This window comes from Nyctereutes procyonoides, unplaced genomic scaffold, assembly GCF_905146905.1.
Source record: "Nyctereutes procyonoides isolate TBG_1078 unplaced genomic scaffold, NYPRO_anot_genome, whole genome shotgun sequence".
In the NCBI taxonomy this organism is placed as follows: domain Eukaryota; kingdom Metazoa; phylum Chordata; class Mammalia; order Carnivora; family Canidae; genus Nyctereutes; species Nyctereutes procyonoides.
In genome coordinates this window covers 13,674,832-13,698,262 of record NW_026575043.1, presented here as the reverse complement: position 1 = coordinate 13,698,262, position 23,431 = coordinate 13,674,832, and the positions used below count along the sequence as shown (strand labels likewise).

General features: G+C 43.6%; 1 protein-coding gene across 5 annotated transcripts in view; it reads left to right on the top strand.

Moving 5' to 3' along the window:
• PHACTR1 (phosphatase and actin regulator 1) overlaps positions 1–23,431 on the top strand; it is a 549,001-nt gene that overhangs the window by 472,551 nt on the left and 53,019 nt on the right. For all 5 annotated transcript variants that reach the window (XM_055323081.1, XM_055323078.1, XM_055323082.1 and 2 more), the window contains one exon: positions 6,169–6,490. In XM_055323081.1, the coding sequence (XP_055179056.1) occupies positions 6,169–6,490 (322 nt within the window). The remainder of the gene's footprint in view (positions 1–6,168; positions 6,491–23,431) is intronic.

Below are 23,431 nucleotides of genomic sequence, written 5' to 3'. Positions count from 1 at the left end.
CGAACTTAGAATCCCTGGGATGGTCTGAAGGAATTCACCAAGCTTGTATGAGCACTTTTGTTGCAGCCAGGGGGAGTCTGATTCCAGGCTTTGGTGCCCCTGGACTCTGATTGAAGTTCTAAGTACACTTCGTAGAGGCTCTTTATGTTCCTGGGGGGAGTGCCTGTATCTATAAAAGGAGATCGGAGACTCTAACCCATTGAAACCAGGTGGCAAATGCCTGAGAAATTGTTACAGCACCTTCGCTCATTAAGGCGCTAAGTGCTACTATCATTGACAAGTGCCCTGATGCATATCTCAGGCAGAAATGGGCTTCAACAGCAGGTGTTAATAAAAAACAGAGAAGGGAGGTTTGGAATATGTGCCCTCAGCCCATGCTGTTCTGTTATAGACTGTGGTCCTATGGCACAGGAGTGGACTAGAAAAGTAATCTGGAGTTTTCATCCCCTGGTCTGAAGTCATAAGGCAGAGCTGTGTCATGTCTGGATATACAGCCTTCTTGGGTTTTATGGCTCTGTGACACTCACAGTTTGAGTTTATTTTCCTTGTTCTCTGGAACTGGTTGTTTCTGCCTTTCCCACTCCATCAACAGAGACAGTTTTATGAATATACTGCATCTCGACCAGTCTGGCTGCAGAGGGACTCATGCATTTCTAAGTCAGCGGGCAGAGAGAGCTTTGTGTGCCCCAGCAGGACCGGCCACTGTCATCATTATAAATGCAGGAGGCAGAGTGTGTCCTCCAATGATCCACAAATACCATGCATCCCATAGATGCAAAGCATTTTATTCAGTGAGGTGCTATTGAGGCAAAGGAGACATTTTTTTTTATCCCTGGATTTTTAGAGGTAAAGAGTCTGAATCCCCCAAAAAAGATTAGCTCTTTCCAAAGCCTCTGAATAGCAGAAAATCTAGGTTGTCATTCTCAGTTTTGTGTTCTTTTCCACTAGCCCTCAATACTGATGCAGGGCGGCATGCATTAGAACAGCACCCCCAAAACCTGAGTGGCCTTGCCCTTTTTGCTTTGCTGCAAGCATTGAAAGCTGCCAAGAGAGTCCTTTGAAAGCTCTCTTTTGCATTATTGGATTCCCTTTCAGCTGGCTTTTCACCTGCTTACTTAGAACCACCACCTACTGTACTCACGGCACTCCTGGGTGCTGTCTTGGCTTCTCGCTTCCCACTCCAGATGGGAAGCATCAGGCTAGGGGATGCTCACAGGTACATCAAGAGTCCCATGAGCAACAGGCCAGGATTTGGCACTCGGCAAATTGCAAAGTGTGTCCACATCATCTTGTCTGCCCCTCATGACAACCCCTGAGAGAGGGAGAGAATATCTTTTTTTCATTCAGTATCAGAGAAGGCTACATTTATTGAGCTCCTTTTACATATCAAGGAATCAAGGACTGAACTGGAGGGATTTTAACACAGGTCAGTCCTCCGCTGACCCGTTCAGGGACTTTGTAAAATGATTAAAAGGTGCCCTTTGGAAGAATGAGTCTCCTGAGTGAGAGTCTCTGGGCCAGTGTTTGGATTTTAAATGCTTCCCAGGTGCTCATCATACTCAAGGAGTAAGAGGAAAGAATTAGGGAGAATCACTGATTTGGGGGCACTTTACAGCTACCTGTGGCAGGGATATGATGCATCGTTTCCATCCAGGCCCTGGGCCAGTGTCCACCCTGAGTATTCAGCAGCAGGGTCTCCAGGCTCTATTTCTATGTCCCCAACATATAAAAAGTAAAAGACTAATCTGCAGGAAGCCAGTGTACTGAAAGCTGAACTAAGATCTATTCACCTAATGACTAGCTTTGCCTAAATCTAACATTTGCAATTAAGGGATTTGTCTTAAAACCAATTTGTCTAAAGGTGCTTCCAACTTAATTTTATATTTATAAAAATTTTACATAAAAATCACTTATGGATGAGTACTTCGTGGATGAAAAGATTTCTTATATCCTTGTGGGTGGATTTTTCTGTTTTATTTGTTTTCGAATAGTTTGAGGACATTTCAGACAAGTTTGCCTAAAGGAGGATCTCTTCAAAATTTGTCTCAAGCAATAAATATTTAATCAGATGTTTAGCTTTTCCTACTGACTTGATTCAGTGCATTAGGTTCCTCATTTCCTTCTTGCTGATTTTGGTATGTCCTATGTGTACTGTATGCATGTATTAAAACAAACAAGGAAACATACACCCAATACTCATTTCTGTTTAATGAGGCACTGACATTTTTGTGACAGAGATGACAGCCTGAGATGAATGGATTGGGAATGGAATGCATGCTCCCCACTGTTTCCTTCCAAGATGCCACATACTTAAGGCAGTGATTTCCACCAACCTAATTAGGGAAGTTTGGGAGACTCTTATTAGGGAGGTCAGAGGTGAAGCCCAGGAATACAAACTTCTAGCAAGCATCAGGCCACCATTGCAGGTGGTCCAACAGCTCTGCTTAAAAATCCGTGCTCTTGGGATACCCAGGTGACTCAGTCAGTTGAGCATCTCACTCTTGATCTCAGCTCAGGTCTTAATCTCAGGGTTGTATGTTCAAGTCCCACATCGCTGGGCTCTATGCTAGGTGTTTGGCATCTGTTTAAAAAAAAAAAAAAAGGAGTTAGTGCTCTTTTTTTTTTTCTGTTGTTTTCAGAGAACAGGACAAGAATAAGAGGTTGCGTGGTTTTCAAATATGGCTTTTTTTTTTTAAGATTTTATTTATTTACTCATGAGAGACACAGAGAGAGAGGCAGAGACACAGGCAGAAGGAGAAGCAGGTTCCACGCAGGGAGCCCGATGTGGGACTCGATCCCGAACTCCAGGATCACGCCCTGAGCCGAAGGCAGGCGCCAAACCGCTGAGCCACTGGGCTGTCCAAATATGGCTTTTAAAAGACAAAGCTGGCACCCCCCACCCCAATAGAATCCCTAAGAGGGGGTGGTAGGGTCTGCATGAGTGTGAGGCTAACACATCCCTGGGGTTGAGAATCATAAGGCTGCAGGAGTCTGGGCTTCACTAGTGGAGCCGAAACACATGGGAGGAGCCATCCAAATGCAGCTGGCCTTAACCAGCACAAAGTCGAGCAGAATGAAATGGAGGTGCTGGCCATCTGGGTCACAGGAGTTCGGGGCAGGAAAGGCTGCAAGGGGGATTGGTATTGGGTCTTCGATTGTGCTTTGAAGGGTGAATGCAATTTTGATCATTGGGCAGAGAGGGTGTTTCAGGGGGCAAGTGGGACAAAGGTCCTCAGAGAGGATGAGCATGGCTACTAGGAAACCCAGTGGGGAAGCTGGCCTGGCCAGAGAGGCCAGAGTGTCCAGGGAGATGCAGGGCAGGAGGTACCTGCTGGCGCTGGGCTGAGCTGGATGGCCCGTAGCACTGCCTGGGGCAGAAAGTCATTGTGTGACCTCCAGCATGACATGTGCTTTAGGGAGATGTCTGGTATGGGGTGTAGATGGAATAGGAGGATGGACTCTGTGATCCACCCTACAAGAGGATTTAAGGTCCCAGATTGGTGTCGTGGTCAAGGGGGCAGAGAACACAGAAGTTTGCAAGGGACAGAAAAAGCGATAGACAGAAACTCAGAATGGCAGACCGTGTTCAGCTAGCTCCAGATCTGTTATGAGCAGTGACTTGGTATTACGATGTCATAAAGATATAAAAATAGGCACAGAGAGTGACTACACATCTGGGCTGCTCAGGCCTCCTCGCTTGTCTACCGTGATGGGGATTACCGAGCTAATTCACTGATAATTCTGATAATACTAAGCCACCTGATTTTAACCTTTTCCCCAACTTCCTCCTTTTTTACCAAATATCCTGAGCTAAAAAATTACTTTAAGTAATTCATTTTTATTTCCTACCCACCTATAATTGATGACTGTGTGTAGTGAAACAACTAGAAAGGAGATGCAGGCAGGAAAAGAGAAAGGCGTCCTCTAGGACCCCTCCATCTCTCTTCTTGAGCAGTGAAAGTAACCATGGCCACTAATTTGCTCACTACCTCCTTGCCCATTCTGATACAATTTCTGGTGTCCCCTTGGCCATTTTCCTAGTGAAGAAACCAAGTAAGCTTTGCTGTAGAAGTGGTGACAGGAAACACCGTGGTAGAGTGTGTGCAGGAAGTTGTAGTTTTGCAAGATGGTAACCCAGGTAGTCACTGTTCCTTCCCAGGTAGATGGCTCCATGCTGCCCTCCTGGCTCTGCTTCCTCCTGCCCAAGCGAGTGAGCACTTACCTGGCTTAGACAGACAGCTAGACCTACAAAGGAAGGAATAACGGGTAAAGGTTCTTAGATAGAAACCCTTAACATTTCCAGACATATTGCATTTGTGCTACGTTTGCGCAAAGGCTTCTGAGAGCCAAAGGGATGGACCCTTCAGTAGCAGGAACTGGACAAAGGGGATGAGTTTCTGGTATCTCAGCCTCTTTGGAGTAAGCACCGTTGGTCATTCACCTGAACGTGGTTAGGTTACTTTGTGTCCTGTGCATGGGGGATGGTGACAAACAGGATGAGCCTTGTGGAGGAGCATGAGGGAGCCCTGTGGTTATGACCAGATGGCATTTTGGTGTTGGGGAGCAATCTTATCAGGCTCTCTGGGATTATTAGGCTTCCCTGTGTATCTCAGCTGTAGGATCCATACACCCACAGCTGCATGGTCCTAAAATTTCATTTTATGCTCATATTCCACCCCCCACCCCCAGCAAGTATGTATTTCTGGGGAAGGTATGAATGCATCCCACAGCAGAGCCTCAGCACATCAGCTCATCCTGTAAATGAGTTGTGAGCCTCTCGCTCTGTGAGCTAGGCACCGTACAAGATGCTAAGGGTAGAGTGACCATCTGAGGTCCTTGTTCTCCAGGAGAGGAGCCAGCTATGAAGCGCCATTTGGTGTCTTCAGAGTCCAGCGGCATCGTCTGCAAAAGCAAGATGAGAATGTGTCTCCACCACAGGCTCATTGTGAGGATGACATCGAAAAGCACTTGAACAATATCTGGCCCGGGGGGAGGGGCAGCTCGAGTTCTTCCCACCATCGTGGTTGCCCCCGTTGCTGTGGGCAGGGATGAACCCCACATCTGCAGTAGACCCACTGGCGCGGAATAGAAGGGGCGATGTAATGACCCAGGAGTGCTCCTCGGGGGAGGGGAGGACATTTTGCAGTTGGATCTTGAAGGGGGAGGACAAAACAGGAATACTCCGACCCGAGGAGGGAATGTTGCAAAGGCCTGGGGTGTGCAGACATCAGGGAGTTTGGGAAATGCAGATGTTCTGGAGGGAAAGAGAGGTCTCACGTGCATACCTTGGGCTTCTCTGCAAAGTGGGAGCAGCGCTCTGCCAAGGGAAGGGGGCCTCAAGGAGACAATGACAAGCCGTGGAGAGAAGATGAGGGCAAAGGCCACCCTGTCATGGAACTGGGGGGTGTTGGGTGTGTGCAGTTGCCACCACAGCCCGGGAGTACCTATAGCAGCCCCACCGTGGTGTGAACAGCCCAACTATGGATGGGTGGGCAGACCACCTCATGGAGGCCACCATGCTCAGACCTCATGGAGGTCAAGTGTGGCCATGAAGAGATGAGCTGCGTAACGTGCAGACCATGGGGGGCTTGCCTCTTCATGGGGGACCTGAGCCTGCTCTGTGGCAGTGACTCTTCATAAAGCATCCTGCCTAGGTCATAGATGAGGGAATTAAAGTTAGCACCATAGATGTCCCTTGTGGAGGGACACGCTGTTAATGGACGTGAGCCTAGGACTGGCTTCTAGTCCTGTGCCTGTATAAAGGTGCCAGATGAAAGGATATTAGCACGTTACAGCAGCAAAATTGCACACATCATGGCGTATCCTAGGACAGGTCTCTTTGAAGTTCTATGGGTTTCCATGAATAGAAGAATGGACCATCATGTTCATTTCCCCTTCCTACTGCTGGTTGGCCTCACTTAGCCTGACAGCTGTGTGACAGATGTCACTAATGCCCCCCGAGGGCCTTGAGGCCAGAAGCTTTAGGCAGGAAACGAGTTGGTGGGTGCTTGCTGAGTTAGCAGCCACCCTGCTGGTGTGTTCAGTCAGTGCATTTTATCTCAGGGCCCATGTCAATGCCCACAGTCCCAAGGTGGGCACGTGTGGTGTTCTAGGTTTCTTCCCACACCCCAAAACTCACAGCTGCCTCTTGCCCTCCTTTTGCTGCAGATCCTGGCGCCCCTGTGAAATTGCCTTGTCTGCCAGTGAAACTGTCGCCTCCGCTACCTCCAAAGAAAGTCATGATCTGTATGCCTGTAGGGGGGCCAGACCTCTCCCTGGCATCCTACGCAGCCCAGAAGAGTGGCCAGCAGAGTGGGGCCCAGCACCACCATGCAGTCCTGCCATCACAGATCCAGCACCAGCTGCAGTATGGCAGCCTCGGCCAGCACCTCCCTTCCACTACCGGCTCCCTCCCCATGCACCCCTCCGGCTGCAGGATGATAGAGGAGCTGAACAAAACGCTGGCCATGACCATGCAGAGGCTGGAAAGGTAATTGATGGGGGAGAGGGGGCTTGGCTAAGTGGGGGGTTAGGATCTGACCAAAACCCAGGAGTATAAAGGCCAGGCAAGAGCTTATCCTCACTAGGGGAAAGGTTTGAAAGTAAAATCAGACCAAAACCTGAATGTCAAGGGAAGTGTGGAAGAAAAACAAACAGTGTTGTCAATTGCCAGATTCCAAAAAAGTCACATTTATCAAAAAGTAATATATATATATGTACACATACACATACTATATAAAATAGTACAATATGTATAAATATATAAGTAATACATACATATACTAATAAGTATGAATATGTTAATATATTTAATACAAATTTTAAACAAATATTTAACATAAACATTTGATATAAGTATATTAACTTATATATTTACATGTACATATATCTAAATACATAAATATATAGAAAGAGGAACATATAACACATACTTCTATAAGCCTTAATATTTTTTGAAAGTATATGCACATAATTATTATAGTGGTTACTTGTCAGTTGGGAAGATGGGAAAGAAATTATTTGACTTTTATATTTCATATCTTTCCATACTGCTAATTTTTTTATTTTGTATGTATTGTTTTTATGATAGAAAAAAGGGGGGAAAAAAGACAGGGATGCCTGGGTGGCTCAGTTGGTTGAGCATCCAGTTCTTGGTTTCGCCCTAGGTCATGATCTCAGGGTCATGAGATCAAGCTCCAGGTAGGGCTCCATGTTCAGTGGGAAGTCTGCTTAGGATCGTCTCTCCCCCTCTCCCTCTGCCCCTTCCCCTGCTCACATCCATGCTCTCGCTCTCTCTCAGAAAAAAGAAAAAAGATCTTTTGAATGTAAAATAAGGAAAGATGAGAGCTGACAGGATGGTGGTGAAAAAGCAGTGGGATGGGAGAGGTAGAAAGGCACGCCCTTGTTTTTGCTGATGAAAGAAGCAGAGTGTCATAGCTTGATTATTGACCATTAATGTTTAGCCACACCTGGTGCAGTTGCCTCTTTCACCAGAATCTGCCTCCAGTAGCATTGCTGGGAGGTCTGCAAAGACCCAAAGGACTCATTCTGAAGTGTGTGTGTGTGTGTGTGTGTGTGTGTGTGTGTTCAGATACCGCCCTACTTCTACTAGATTTCCCAACATGATCCCAAGGCATGTTGCTTCCCCTAATTTCCTAGCACAACAAGAACAAAGTGTTGCAATCTGCCATGTAGGATGTATCTGAGCTTGGGACCCTGACTGCCTGTACCAGAGTAGTGACCACTGTCAGCTGGGTCCTACAGATGGGAAAATCACAGTCTGGAGAGCCTGCTGGTCACCAGGCAGAGAGCCAGAGGCAAGATGGACACAGTCAGGAGCTTTCTGTAATAGTTTCCAGACTCTTGGCGACATATTCTGTGTTTGGGCTAGAAGTGATTCCAAGGGAAGTAGTCGTTGCTAGGAATTCTGACTTGATTGTCCATTAATATCTGCCCTCACTGGAAAAAAAAAAAAAGATGTCTTTGGACCCTTGCCATCCTTTTCAACTACTATTATTGCTAATAAAGAAGGTAGTTGTTTCAATTTTGGATGGCACTTTTTAGTCTTTGATATATGTTTATTATCATCTTGATCCTCCCATGAGCCAGGGAGACCTAGTAAGTAGAGGATGCAAAGACAGGATATACCGTATCTTTAATGAATTGGAAACTCTTTCATCAATTGAAAAAGATCCTCGAGAACAACATGGTAGTTGCTAAATACAAGTCTACTTAAATATGCCATTTTAAGAGGTCCAGTGCGGAGACAGAACATGAGAGACTCCTAACTCTGGGAAACGAACTAGGGGTGGTGGAAGGGGAGGAGGGCGGGGGGTGGGGGTGACTGGGTGACGGGCACTGAGGTGGGCACTTGACGGGATGAGCACTGGGTGTTATTCTGTATGTTGGCAAATTGAACACCAATAAAAAATAAATTTATTAAAAAATAAAAATAAGAGGTCCAGTGGAAAATACTAAACAACAAGTGACAAACCGTGTTTCAATTCAGTCATTCTTGTATTTGTAGATTATTTCAGTTGCGTGTAGACCAATAGGTAGGTCTGTTGGACCTAAACCAGGTCAGGTTCTCTACTGAAATGAATCAAAGAGAACAGATGATATTATGGGAAGAGGGTGCAGGAAGGGGAACAGCATGATGTTGGCAGCTGCACCAAGACAATCCCATGTGCTTCGTGCCACCCTCGGGCTCTCATTACCCCTGTCTCCCTCCTCTCCCACTTAGGTCAAGGCACAGGGTTGTTCTGATAGACCAGCCAGGACATAGGGAATTAACATGTATATCACTCTGATAAGATCATCCTCCAGAGAGAGAGAGAGAGGCCTTATTCCCAAACAAATAAAGATGGAGAGATTTTTCTGAGCATCCCCATCTGGGTCTTCCAGATGCCCTGGATGGATCTGAAGCAAGGCCTCACAGGCCACCTTTTCATTAGTCTGGGATCGCCTTACTTTTAACTGCCTAAAAATGCTCCCGGTTGCCTATCAACATGACTTCATTTTTGTTCTGACCAAGTTTAACACAGAAAGAAAGAATCATTTCTCTCTTCTGGCAATTTCCAGTGACCCCAAAAAACACTGCAGGAAGGAAGAAACATTACCGAGCACTTAGGCATGCTGCCCGCAAAACCCCTGAGGTCTCATGGAATGTCACCTGTCGGGCATTGGTGCATTCCTGTGGTCTGCTCCTGATGAAACACTGTAAGTCATGTGAAAATCAAATGAAGAATTAAGGAGCATTAATGCCAGACTTTGGGCCATAAATCTGAATAAATAGTCCTGTTATAATTGAAAGGGGCAATAAAGAGCATCCAGGCAACCAGCCCACTGCCTGTCACAGCATTCCTGGCCATTTGTCTTCCACTCCCTGCAAGAACAGGAGCCTCCCGTGGGCCCCAGAGAGTCCACCCCATGGTCAAGAAGGTATGATTATTAGAAGGTTTCTTATATTAAGTTAAAAGTTTTACTTCTCCTAACTTAGACCCCCTCAGTTATATTTCTAGTCTTCCTTTCCTGTGAAAAGTTTCCAAATCTTTGAAGGTCACTACCATTGACTTTATGAAAGGCTTCTCTCTTCCACACCAATAATCAATAATGGAATCCAGATTTCATTATAATAACCATTTATTGAGGGGCACCTGGGTGGCTCAGTGGTTGAGCATCTGCCTTAGGCTCAGGTCATGATCCTGGGGTCCTGGGATCAAGTCCCACATCAGGCTCCCCACAGGGAGCCTGCTTCTCCCTCTGCCTGTGTCTCTGCCTCTCTCTGTGTGTGTCTCATGAATAAATAAATAAAATCTTTTTAAAAAGACAACCGCTTATGGAGATGTTTTCCTTTTTTTAAGATTCATTTATTATTCATGAGAAACACAGGCAGAGGGAGAAGCAGGCTCCCTGCAAGGAGCCCGATGTGGGACTTGATCCCAGACCCCCGGAATCATGCCCTGAGCCAAAGGCAGATGCTAAACCTCTGAGCCACCCAGGCTTCCCTGAGATGGTTTCTAGACCCTTTACCATCTTGCTTGTGTTCTCCCAAGAATACTCTAAATCTCTGATTTGTGTGAACAAGTTCTTTAAGTTTTTTGAAAATTTATTTAAATTTTACTTAGTTAATATACGGTGCACTATTGGTTTCTGGAGTAGAATTCAGTGATTCATCTCTTACATACAACAGCCAGTGCTCATCATAACAGGTGCCCTCTCAAAAGACATGAAGAGAAATCTCACAGAGGAAGACATAGACATGGCCAACATGCACATGAGAAAATGCTCCGCATCACTTGCCATCAGGGAAATACAAAACCACAATGAGATACCACCTCACACCAGTGAGAATGGGAAAATTAACAAGGCAGGAAACCACAAATGTTGGAGAGGATGCGGAGAAAAGGGAACCCTCTTACACTGTTGGTGGGAATGTGAACCGGGGCAGCCACTCTGGAAAACTGTGTGGAGGTTCCTCAAAGAGTTAAAAATAGACCTGCCCTACGACCCAGCAATTGCACCGCTGGGGATTTACCCCAAAGATACAGATGCAATGAAACGCCGGGACACCTGCACCCCGATGTTTCTAGCAGCCATGTCCACAATAGCCAAACTGTGGAAAGAGCCTCGGTGCCCATCGAAAGATGAATGGATAAAGAAGATGGGTTTATGTATACAATGGAATATTCCTCAGCCATTAGAAACGACAAATACCCACCATTTGCTTCAACGTGGATGGAACTGGAGGGTATTATGCTGAGTGAAGTAAGTCAATCGGAGAAGGACAAACAGTGTATGTTCTCATTCATTTGGGGAATATGAATAATAGTGAAAGGGAATAGAAGGGAAGGGAGAAGAAATGTGTGGGAAATATCAGAAAGGGAGACAGAACATGAAGACTCCTAACTCTGGGAAACGAACTAGGGGTGGTGGAAGGGGAGGAGGGTGGGGGGTGGGGGTGAATGGGTGACGGGCACTGAGGGGGGCACTTGACGGGATGAGCACTGGGTGTTATTCTGTATGTTGGCAAATTGAACACCAATAAAAAATAAATTTATTATTAAAAAAGAAAAAGAAAAAGAATTCAAAAAAAAAAGCAGGTGCCCTCCTTGATGCCTATCATCCAGCTAGCCCATCCCCCACCTACCTCCCTCCATCAACCCTCCATTTGTTTTCCTTCATTAAGAGTCTCCTATGGTTTGTTTCTTTGTCTTTCTTCCCCACCCTCCCCATATGTTCATCTATTTTCTTCCTCAAATTCCATGTATCACTGAGATCATACGGCATTTGTCTTTCTGGGACTGACTTATTTCACTTAGCATCATACTCTCTAGCTCCATCCACATTGTTGCAAATGGCAAGGGTTTATTCTTTTTGATGGCTGGGTAATATTACACTGCATCTTCTTTATCCATTCATCAGTCCATGGACATTTGGGCTCTCTGCATGGTTTGGCTATTGCCGATAATGCTGCTCTATATATGAACAAGTTCTTAATTATTACTCTAACCTGAACTTCCTTGGTGACACAAAGATGTGACTCGTGGTTGGTCACTTACAGCTTTGGCTCACCAGATTTGGGGGAGGGGATGCAGAAGAAGGGAACTACAGACCAAGTTGATGCAAACTTGAAGAGTGCCATGTTTGTCCAAGGTCCCAAGATGAGAGCAGCCACGCCAGAGGCAGTGTCTATATCACAGACTGCCACCATCTAGCTGCCGGGGTGTCAGCCTCAGGTACCACTTCTCTTTGCCTTTAATTCCCCATCTGTAAAACAGGGGTAATAATGCCACCGCCAACCTCATTAGGGCTGTTTGTGAAGAACAAGCGACTTCTTCCATCCAGCTCAGTCATCCTCTTTGGCATGCAGTAAAAGTGTCCAAGAAACGGTAGCAAGTGTTAAGCCAAATTATATACAAATTCACCTTCAGTGCCCCTGAAGGGCATCTTACAAACAAGTTTGATCCAGTGTCGGACATTTTGCTTGTGTCAGTTTCCTGAAATGACATGGTCTTCATTTGTTTCTTTTCCTGATGATTCATCTCTTCTTTGAAAGTGACATTTTCTCATTTCAGTTATCATGCAATTTTTAATATCTGCAATAAGCTCTATGATCTAATTGACATAAATCTGGGAATTCAGACTTAAAAATCCTAATCAGCCACTCATTTTCTTTCTCATCTTAATTCAACCCATCAGTTCCCTGTGCTCTGGCTTCCCTGTTGGTAAAATGAAGATGGGGTATGTATCCTTGTTGACCCTGAAGGAATTTGGGGGTGATTCTTAAGGGAATACACCTTAAAGAAAGAAGTCCTTCTTAATTAAAAGGGAAATTCAAACTTCTAGTTGCTCAGGCCAGAAATCTCAGGCTCACTCTTGACACTCTTCTTTCTCTTGGACCTCATGTCTGCTGGGTTGGCAAAAGCTCTTGGGTCTACATGGAGGATGTGTCTTGGATGAGCCATTTCCCACCAGCCTGATCTTCTGTTTCCACTCCTGCCCCTTCAGTCAAACGGACAATGTGTAACAAAAATTGGGTCATGGTTGCTTTGGTTTCCTACAGCAGCCATAACATAGTACCACAGACTGGGTGGCTTAAACAATAGGAATTTATGTTCTCACAGCTCCAGAGACTAGAAATCCAAGAACAAAGTGTCAGCAGTATTGCTTTCCCCTAAAGCCTCTCTCCTTGGCTCATAGATGGGTAGATGGGGCCTGGGGCCTTCACATGGTCTTCCCTCTGTATGTGTCTGTGTCCTAATCTCCTGCTCTTAGAAGGACATCAGTCATTTGGTTAGAACCACCCCCGCCCCCATGACCTCATCTTACTCAGTCGCTCTTTTACTTTTTTTTTCCTTATTTTTTTTTATTTATGATAGTCACACAGAGAGAGAGAGAGAGAGAGAGAGAGGCAGAGACACAGGCAGAGGGAGAAGCAGGCTCCATGCACCGGGAGCCCGATGTGGGATTCGATCCCGGGTCTCCAGGATCGCGCCCTGGGCCAAAGGCAGGCGCCAAACCACTGCGCCACCCAGGGATCCCTCAGTCACTCTTTTAAAGACACTATCTCCAGATGCATTCTGTGGGTCTGAAGTACTGGGATTAGAATTTAAACACATGAATTTTGAGGGAGACATGATAACCCGTAACAATGACTGTGCCCAAAATGTTCCTTTGGCCTTCCAACGCACTTATGAGTATAAAGCAAAGCAGAGGAGCATGGCATGGACCTTCTGTCCTCTCCCTGACTCGTTATCTGCACTGCCCACCCTCTCCTACCATAAAGGCCCTCTTGCTTTCTCACAGCCTTCGACATGCCAGATACCCTCTGAAAAAGGGCCTTTGCACTGGCTGTTCCCTCGCTAGACTGCTCTTCCCTTGCATATCCTCAGGGCTCCCTCCCTCCCCTTCCTTGGGCCTGTATTCTGTTGTCACTTCCTCAGTGAGGCCCTCCCTAATCCCCCTACTTAATGCTACAATCCTCCTAGCTACACAGCATGTTCTCCAGCTCCCCTTCATTCTTTTTGTAGCATTTTTCCCCACCTAGCATTCTGTATTGCTTGCTTTTCATTTTGCTTATTGCTCTTCTCACCTAATAGAATATACTGTCCACAGAGATGAGAACTGTTTTTTTCAGGCTTGTATCCAAAGTGCCTAGAATAGGGCCTGGCTTACAGGCACTAGGTGCTTAATAAACATTTGAGTAAATAAACAGATATGTGAATGAATGAATATAGAGGCCTCAGTAGCCACTATGGTTGGATTGTTAATCTCTTCCCTGTTGATGGATATTTAGAGTGGTCCTGATGTTCTTTGTCACTGTTAAGCTTGGAGTTCTCACGAGACACACGTTACATAAATTCTAAGTGATGATGTGGAGAATTTGTCTTTAACCTTTTTTATTTTTCTCATAACCCTAAAATCTTGAACATTCCCTCTGTATAGAATGCACCCTCCTCTCCTCCACCACCCACTCCACCTTGTTTTGCAAAGCAAAATTCTGCTTATTTTTCAAGAAATACTGTGTCCTCCTTGACCACTTCTCAGATTCCCAGAGGAAGCTCTGCCTCCTTCTGGGCTGCCTCTGTCTCCACACACTACCTCATGTTGTGCATTTCTCTGTATACTCTCTCTTAGATGTGGGTGAGCACCATCCTTGTCTTCCCACTCACCGCTAGTCCATCACGGGACCTGTCATGCAGGAAGTACTCAGTAAACATTTATTAAATGAATGTGATTAGAAGTTCTTCTGATCTTTGAATAGAAAGGTATTTTAATCTGATGTTTAATATTTAATTAGAAATTCCCTTAATTATAGAAACAAGCTTTAGTTGTGGATACACTCCCAACCGCATGGTTGAGCTGTGTGAATTTTGTTTTTGTAGATATTAGAAACAAAAGTGTCTTCCTTTAAAATTTAACACAGGTCTTTGTCACATTGAATAGTATCAGACTTGAGTTCAAGATATTGTAATGTTGATTAGGAACTTTACTCACGGAAGTTCATTGTTCCTTCATTTAATTCTCTTGTACTATACTCATTGTACATGATAAAATGGGGGAAGTGACCATCCATGGCTCTTCTAGCAAACTGTTGAGGTGTAGGGTTTCATACTGGATCATCCAGCTGTCTTCAGTATCCTCAGGTTAAAACTAAAACTTAACTTTCAGAATTTTGAGAATTTATAGGGACCTGAAAAATCAGCACAAGCAGATGAAAGGTGGATGAGGGGGCATCCTGACAGATTAGAGGAAGGGGAGTATATTAGCATGGCAGGAATAATTGAAATCTCTGGGTTGAAACTAAAATAAAAAAATTTTTGAAAAAATAAAATAGAACAAAAATTCACATTTTTGTTCCTATTATTGCTCATGTGTATCAATAATTGATATTTTTAATTCTGTTTTATTTTCACCTATGGGTTTTGGTTTAGGGAATTTTAAGAACCATACATTTAGTTCTACAGAGATGCATTTACTTACTACATATGGGTCTTAAAGTGGACAAGTAAACACATCTCTAATAAATTTACTTTTCCTCCACTTTTTCCTACCCTGCAATCCCTCAACTGCTAGAATAGGAAAGCTCCAGTATTTAAAAAGGAAGGTGCCTGTGTTTCCTTAGTATTTGTAAGATCAGTTAGCAATTTTTTATGGCGTACCTTTTCTGGACCAGGCTCTGTGCTTGACACTGGCAACACAGCAGTGAACCAGGTATGGAGGGCTGCTGGCCCCAGTGGGTCATAGAGTCTGTGGGCAGAATAAACCGGGTGAGTCAGTACCAGGAAGAGTGCAGGGAGGGAGACAGCTTGAGACATGGGATTCAAGATGGGCTTCTCTGGAGAGCTACGTTTCAACTGAAATCCAAAAGATGGGAATAATCAGATGAAAAGAGAGAAAGGAAATGAGAGAATGTTCTAGGCAGATGAGAGGAGGGAGTGGTGAGATTTTTGGGAAAAGGAAGTTGACAGTTACTCCCCAAGTTCATAGAGGACCAATCATTGAGAATGAGAGAAATAACAGAAGACTGTCATCTGACATAAGAAAGAACCCAGGAGCCACTGGAGAGAAGGTGCTGGAGGTCTTCAAGAAAGATAGGCTAAGAGCTGTCTCAGATGCTTTACCTGAGTACTTCATAAAGGAAAACCTAACAGGTGAGATCATCTGTCAGGACCTGTCCCAACTCTATAACCTTGTGTTAGATGAATTGAAGTAGGTTATTAACTCCACTGTGTTTCTAGAAATAGAAACATGTTTGTATGCCAAGCATTGTGGTAGACACACAATAACATCTGTGGTCTTTCTTTTAAAATAAAAAACTTTTTTAAAGATTTATGTATTTATTTTAGAGAGGAGGAGCAGAGGAAGGGGCAGAGAGAGAGAGAGAGAGAAAGAGAGAAGCAGAGTCCACACTAAGTGCAGAGTCCAATGCAGAGGTTGATCCTACAACCCTGAGATCATGACTTCAGCTGAAATCAAGAGTCAGATGCTCAACAGACCGAGACTCCCAGGCTCCCCTAAAATAATATTGATAATTTTAAGTATGTGAATAGTTTATTTTATGATTATAATATCCCCATTTTTATGTGTATATATTAGCTGGGAATTAAATTGCTACCTGTCAAGAATACTGAAAAAAAAGAATGATTTCAGCTTGGACAGGAGAAATTAAAATCTATAGTCCCCCTCCCCACACAGATTCCTTCAATCTCTCACATCCTCTTATTCCATAATTACTTTTAGACCTTCCAAAGGGCACAATTCATTTGTAATCCTAGTATAAATACATTCCATGGTGGCAACTACTTTTTTTTCATGTGGCCTCCAGGATCACAGGAAATTCTAAAGAATAATTAGAATAATTCTTGGTGGTGAACTAGATGATTTCCAAGGTTTCTTATAGCCATAACAGTCTAATTCCTACGTTGGCTTGTGTTAAGAATGCTTCTGTCTGCAAATCAGAGTGCTCCGTGATGATAAGCAGATGCGTATTGGTGCCCTGGCAAGAATGAAACCGAATGCCTAAATGTCAATTGTTTGTGGAGTAGCATTTGTTTGAAGAAGCTCAGTGTTTTGTTCATCATCTATGAAATAACATACAAATGTAAATGAAACACATTTCCAGGGAAGGATTCTTTCTTACATCAGTGATCATGTGTCCCTGACCTCTGAGGCCAGAACCGTCAACCTCTTACTTTAAGTCATTTCTTTAATCATGAAGCATATATTTATCCGTAAGTGGCTCCATGTCGATATTGGTTTATAACGTAACTGTGATTCTGAGGGGCGTGATGTGATTTCAGTGCAAGGTGATGTCACTATGAGCAAGGCAGATGCTCCCCTGTAAGGTGATGAGCTAACTGCTTATGGGAAGGTTAAAATGAGACTGTACAAAAACTACTAACGTCTTTTGAACTCTTAAGAAGATAAAAAAAGGAAGTATATTTTCAAAAGCGAGAGAATCTTCTCCTGAATTCCATGTGTGTATCGGTAGAAACCCTGCTCATGCCCAAATTACTGATTCTTTTATCTTCTTGGAAACCATCATCCAGAAAGACATTTCAGGCCAAAAATATAAAAATGCTATATAGGAAGTGTTTTAATAAACTCATGGATAGTACCCATAATGACTGGTTTATGATAAATGGTCATTGCCCAAGTACATTTCTAGTGAAAACAGTGACCACCAACACTGACATTTACGAAGCACGCTGCACACCAGCGTGATCCTCTGAAAGAGCCTATGAGGTGGACAGATAGGTCTGTCCATTTAACCAATAAGGAACCAAACTAGTGAGTGGCCCAGCTGGGTCTCAAACACAGGCCTTCTCGCCCCACATCCTGCCCTCCCGGCACCACCATCCAGCCAAGCATGACCTGAAACATCTGCTAATGTCTATAGATGAAGTTCTGTGAGAAAGACACCAGTGTCTGGCTCCTCCATCCGAATTGGAGAATGCTGGGACGGATGGCCTGGGGGTCAGACTCTGCTTATCTTTTGTTTTATTTCTCCCATCCCCTCCCTAGACAGGATTTCAGAAATGTGGGTCCCTGGTCCTTGGAAAGGGCAGAGGAAGGGTTATGAATGAATGAATTTAAATTCATCACCACTACTGGAAAGAAAGCAGCTCAAAACACACTCTCGACTCAGGAAGGTTCGGTGCCCTAATCTATATATAGAATGGCATAGTTTCCTGCTGACTGGAGTCCAACCCAGAAACAAAGCTCTAATGTTGAGTTTCTTATCTTAGAAGGCCACGATAAAACACACAATGTGGGCCTGCTTGCCTAAAATGAAGCTGATTAACTGTTTTCTTGGATTTCAGTGGTTATTTCTGTCATTCTTCAGCCTAAGGCACTGCAATTTGTAGCATAATTTCTCACACATTTTTGGTCTCCAAGAAGAAAATTGTTCTCTCTCCCCTCTGAAAACTCTCTTTATAACTCGTGCACACCAAATTACAAAAGCTGTTCCTTTGGAAGTTTCATTTCATTCTCAGTGTTATATTTGTAGATAATAAATTTTCTCTGTCCTTTGAGGAAATTAATGTCTTTTTTAAAAACTTGAACAAGCACTGCATCTGAAATCAGATACTGCCAGAAAGCAATATCTCTTTATTAGACATTTTTCTTCAGAAAGGAGGATAAAATGGTTCTCAAGTATGTTTGAAGAAGATTAGCAGTTTAAAATAGACAGTGATTTTTAATTTCAAAACCTACCCCCGATTTCCTAAAAGAGTATCAGAGGTGTTTGATGACCTGTCCTCCCCAACCCATGGATTGGGCCCAGTGCCCTGCCATGGAATGTGCCTGCTACCACATGACACAGATAAAGTCATGATATAAAGCTGTCTTGAAAAGAGACCAACTGTTGTCATGACCCTGAGTGGTTGTTGGCATTCATTTCTTTATGAATTATTATAGTAAACTGCTTCTCCCTCACCAGTAATAAACATGACAGGTAAGGCAGTCTTCAGTATTCAAAGTCCAAGGATTCCTTAGAAACATGCAACTATTTCAATAGGAAGAAAATGGCAGAAGAGAAATAGATGGAAAGCTGAGGGGAGGGGGGCCTTTGTGTTCTCCACCCGTGTGTCTCCTATGTGGCTTAATAGAGTCAAAAAGAGAGTTGGGTTTTCCAAAAAGAAAACTTGCTAAATGTTTGTCTTGATGGAGGTAGGACTGAGGGAACGAATAAAGCTTTCACATCCATGGATTATCTTAAGGGCATAATGAAGGAGAAGAGAGTTCGAAATATCTGCTTTTGCAGATTTGGGATTGCCCTTTTACCCTCAAGCTTTCAGAATTTTTGTTTTTACTTTGTCTGTTGTAAGTAGTAAAGTAGTAGGCATCCTGTCTTAGGCAAATTTTTCTTTATTCTTCCCTGTTGGTACTTTTTTTTTTTTTTTTTTTTTTTTTTTTTTTTTATCCATGAAGGAAGATCCCATTTTTGGTCAATGAGGACGAAACAGAGTCCTCATCCTTGTGGGCATACCTCCTTTTAGGGGAGGAGACCAACAAATATATAATGTGCTGTGAAGTGGAGAAGGAGCATTGAAGAAAAATAAGGCAGGGAAGTGGGAAGAGTTGATGGTGAGGCCTTTCTATCCTCAATGAAATAGGTTAGTAGCGTGACCACAGTAAACCCATGTGTTCCCCCCTTTTAGTGACAAACACCCCACAAGCCAAGGTTGGATTATTGGCCTACTAATTATGGTCTCCTCTCTCTTGTATCCTCTTCTGTCTGCATAGCTACCATCTCCTTGTGCTACCCACACTAAAACTGTTATGCTGTGTGAGTCTAGAATTCGAACCTGCCTCTGTGTTCCATAATAGCCTCTAACCTTGGGGCTCTTCAAAGTAGAATTCAGAGCAAAAGAGCAGTTGGAAAAAAAAAAAGAGCAGTTGGGTTCTATGAGCATCTGTTATCCTTGCTTTTTGTTACATAGAACGTTGTTGTGTTCCATGTTTTTTCATGAGTTTGTGGAGCAATTTCATTTCGTAGCACATATATGTACAAGAAAATCATAGGCAAAAAAAAAGAAAAGAAAGGAAAGAAAGAAAGAAAGAAAGAAAGAAAGAAAGAAAGAAAGAAAGAAAGAAAGAAAGAAAGAAAATCATAGGCATTGAGGGTTCTCTGGGAGAGGACCTCCTGATTAGTGAAAAGAACACAGGCCCTGGAGTCAGGAGACCCAAATTTACATCCCTGCTGTGATCACAGCCATGTGATCACTCATTTTTCTCAGAAACATAATGCCTCATCCATAAAAATCAAGATAATAGCAGTACCCTTCCTAACTTCTCAAGTTTTTGTGAAGACTAAATGAGAAGATGAACATTTACAAAGCACTTTTATAGGACCCTTAAAGGACCATGTGTGTTAGCTATTGTAGTTTTTCTGAAAAATGCCCTGCTCCTTCATCCTGAGCCTCGGAGCACCTGATATATTTAATTAATAGAATGGAAATACTCCAAGATAGCATAGCTGTCCAATGCCTCATGAATATCACAGACTATTCATCCCTATGACATTTTCTGGGAAAATGACATCATTTGGAGCTAGGGAGATGGAGAATCTCCTCTTTCACCCACCCCTAGAGAATAATTTAGGTTCTTTGGTGTTTATTTAAATTCATCATAGAATGTCATACAAGAAGAAACCTTCTAGATTCCATCTAGTCCAACTACTTTACAAGATGGCCTAACTCTGGACAGTCTTTTTTTTTTTTTTAACTCTGGACAGTCTTAATGGAAGTAGCCTGATTGGCTGCAAGTGTAAAATTGGAAAATGTAATGACTTCACACCCTCTCTTTCACATGTTCTATGCTCACATCGTCCTGAGTTGGAAGGCACCATGGGTGCCTTGACATCCATGACCATGACATCTTTCCTTGTGTAGGTCTCCAAGCCTTGTCTCTTTGGATTATTTTCTCAGGGAAAAAGTCTAGGTCATGATTTCCAAAACCTTAATTCTCCTTCTGCAAGGACATTTTCCCTATAACAGCAAAACTCTAAAGGTCACAGGGATAATTATTTTAGTGAATTAAATGTGTGACCTAGCCTGATTCCAGGGGACTTTGGTTCAAATATTTGATTGACTTTTCCATCAGTTTCAAAAACATGCACAAAAATGGGGCTAAGAGATGCAGATCATTGATAACCTCTGTCTGTGACACAGCCGGTGGGCCAGGGGGTAGTAATCATAATACGACAGATGCTGTGACAGAGTTCAGAGCAAAGATGGGAAGCACAGAGAAGAGCCTGGTGTTCCTTGGAAAAATCAGAAAAAGTTGCTCAGAAGAGGGAACACCTCGGTGGCTCAGTGGTTGAGCGTCTGCCTTTATTTAGCTCAGTGCATGATCCTGGGGTCCTGGGATAGTGCCCCACATCAGACTCCCTGCAGGTGACAGTGAGATCCTTTAGAGGTCTTCACTGGGAGAATTAACATGATCAGATCCATCTGACAGCCCTAGAAAGGGTGGGGAGGGGAAGGTTCTGGAAGAAGAGCAAGTTCAAAACCATAGCAGGGCTTTTGCTTCTGTGTAGTCAGTGGTATTGTGACATCAGTAAGGGATAAGGTTCTGCAGTCCTCCTGCCTGAGTTCAGCAATGCCTGCACTGCTCTAGCCGTGATGTGATATTGGCCATGTGCCTCGCTTTTCCTCTCTAAAAGGGGGGGGGGGTTTACAGTAGTACCTACCCAACAGGGTTGTTGTGAGCCTTACCTGAACCAAGGCATGGCCCATGGTGAACATTTAAAATGTTGACTTTTATCCTGTTTGCACGCAGTAGTGCAGTAAGAGTAGAGGCAGGCTCCGTCCAGGAGGCTAGGACGAGAGGCTTTATGTTTACCTGTGGTTTCAGTCCCCATCAGCTATCGGAGAGTAACAGTGGACACAAACCACCGGCAATGAGAGCCAGTTGAGTTCCAAGCAAACTCAGTGCTTAATCCTGAGGAGTTTTGATGTGAATGGTGTAAAATGGATCTTATTACACGAGTGTCAGCTTTCCCTCCGGCACTTTGACAGGTACTCTGGAAGCCGTGGTGACTCAGGCCACCAGAGTATCATTTTGTAAATCATGACCTGGGCCACGTGGTGAGAAAAGCTAGCTCACCCAAGAGTCTGCTTGGAGCCCTTGCATTATTGGGGTAACTGCTCAAAGCCTGGATCAGGGGCACAGAGAATGTATTCAGTGCAAGCCTAACAGCATCAGTGTGTTGGTTCTACTCCCGGGGTCCAGCCTGGGACACAGCAAGTCAGGAACTTAGGAGAAAGGATCCACGTGGTTCTGAATCATCCAGAGAATGCTGCAGATTCTCAGCAGTAAATGCCAAGGTTGCTTTGGAAGAGACTCCCACGGTACAGCTCTGAGGAAGCAGCAAGAAGCAAAGCTGTTGTAGATATTCTTGGCCAGTGGCTCCCAAATGGGCAGTTTTGCCACCACAGTACATTTGGCAGTGTCCAGTGATGTTTTTGGTTACCACAACCAGAGGAGATGCCACTGGTATCTAGTGGGTAGAACCCAAGGATGCCACCGAACACTCTACAATGTACTGGACAGCCCCTTACCATGAAGAACTGCCTAACCCAAGTGTTCATCATGCCGAGGCTGACAAAATCTGGTCTAGGCCATTATTTAACCAAAATGTGATACATGCATTTACTGGTAGTACGTTAGTTATCACAGTCACATATTTATTTTAACCTAAGTTATAAACACATATAATCATTAGCACAAGAAACCTATGATTACAAATGTTTTGCTTTAGATGAGGCTAACATGGTCTTTATGATCTTTTAAACATTGACTTAAAAATACAAAGTAAAAATGGTATAAGTGTACTTTACATATGGCGCACACACAAAAAGGGCGTGTGGGTATGACCAAGCTTAGGGAAACATTGATTTAAGCCAGAAGTCCGAAAACTTCACAGTTTTTCAGCTGGCTCTATTCCCTATGCTGTACCTTCATCCTCATGACTTCTTCATTCCGTAACTGGAAGCCTGTATCTCCCACTCCCCTTCATCCATTGGCCCAGCGCCCCATGCCCTCTGGCAACCATCAGTGTCTTCTCTGTATTTATGGGTCTGTTTCTGGTTTTGTTTGCTTATTCATTTTAGTTTTCAGATTTCCCATATAAGTGAAATCATGTGGTATTTGTCTTTCTCCATCTGACTTATTTCACTTAGCATAATACCCTCTAGGTCTATTGTTGCAAATGGCAAAAAACAAACAAAAAAACTCATTCTTTTTTATAGTTGCACAATATTCCATTGTATGAATATCCCACATCCTCTTTATCCATTCATCTATCGATGGACACATGGGTTGCTTCCATATTTTGGCTATTATAAATAATGCTCCAATAAACATAGGAATGCATATATCTTTTCAAAGTAGTGTTCTTGTTTTCTTCAGGTAAATACCCAGTAGTGGAATTACAGGATCATAGCTAAATTCTATTTTTAATGTTTTAAGGAACCCTCATACTGTTGTCCACAGTGGCTACACCAGTTTGCTTTCCCACCAACAAGTGCATGAGGGTTCCTTTTTCTCTACATCCTCACCAACACTTGTTATTTTTTTGCATTTCTTGTCTTAACACTAGCCATTCTGACAGGTATCAGGTGATATCATTGTGGATTCTACTTGCTTTTCTGTGGATTTGACATGCTGAGTGATGTTGAGCATCTTTTAATGTGTCTGTTGTCCATCTGGTTGTCATCTTGAGGAAAATGTCTATTTAGGTCCTCTGCCCATATTTTAACTGGATTGTTTGTTTTTTCTGGTGTTGAGTTGTGTATATTCTTTTTATGTTTTGGATATTAACGCCTCATTGGATAAGTCATTTGCAAAAATTTTCTCGCATTCAGTTGGTTGCCTTGATGGTTTCCTTGGCTGTGCAAAAGCTTTTTATTTTGGTGTA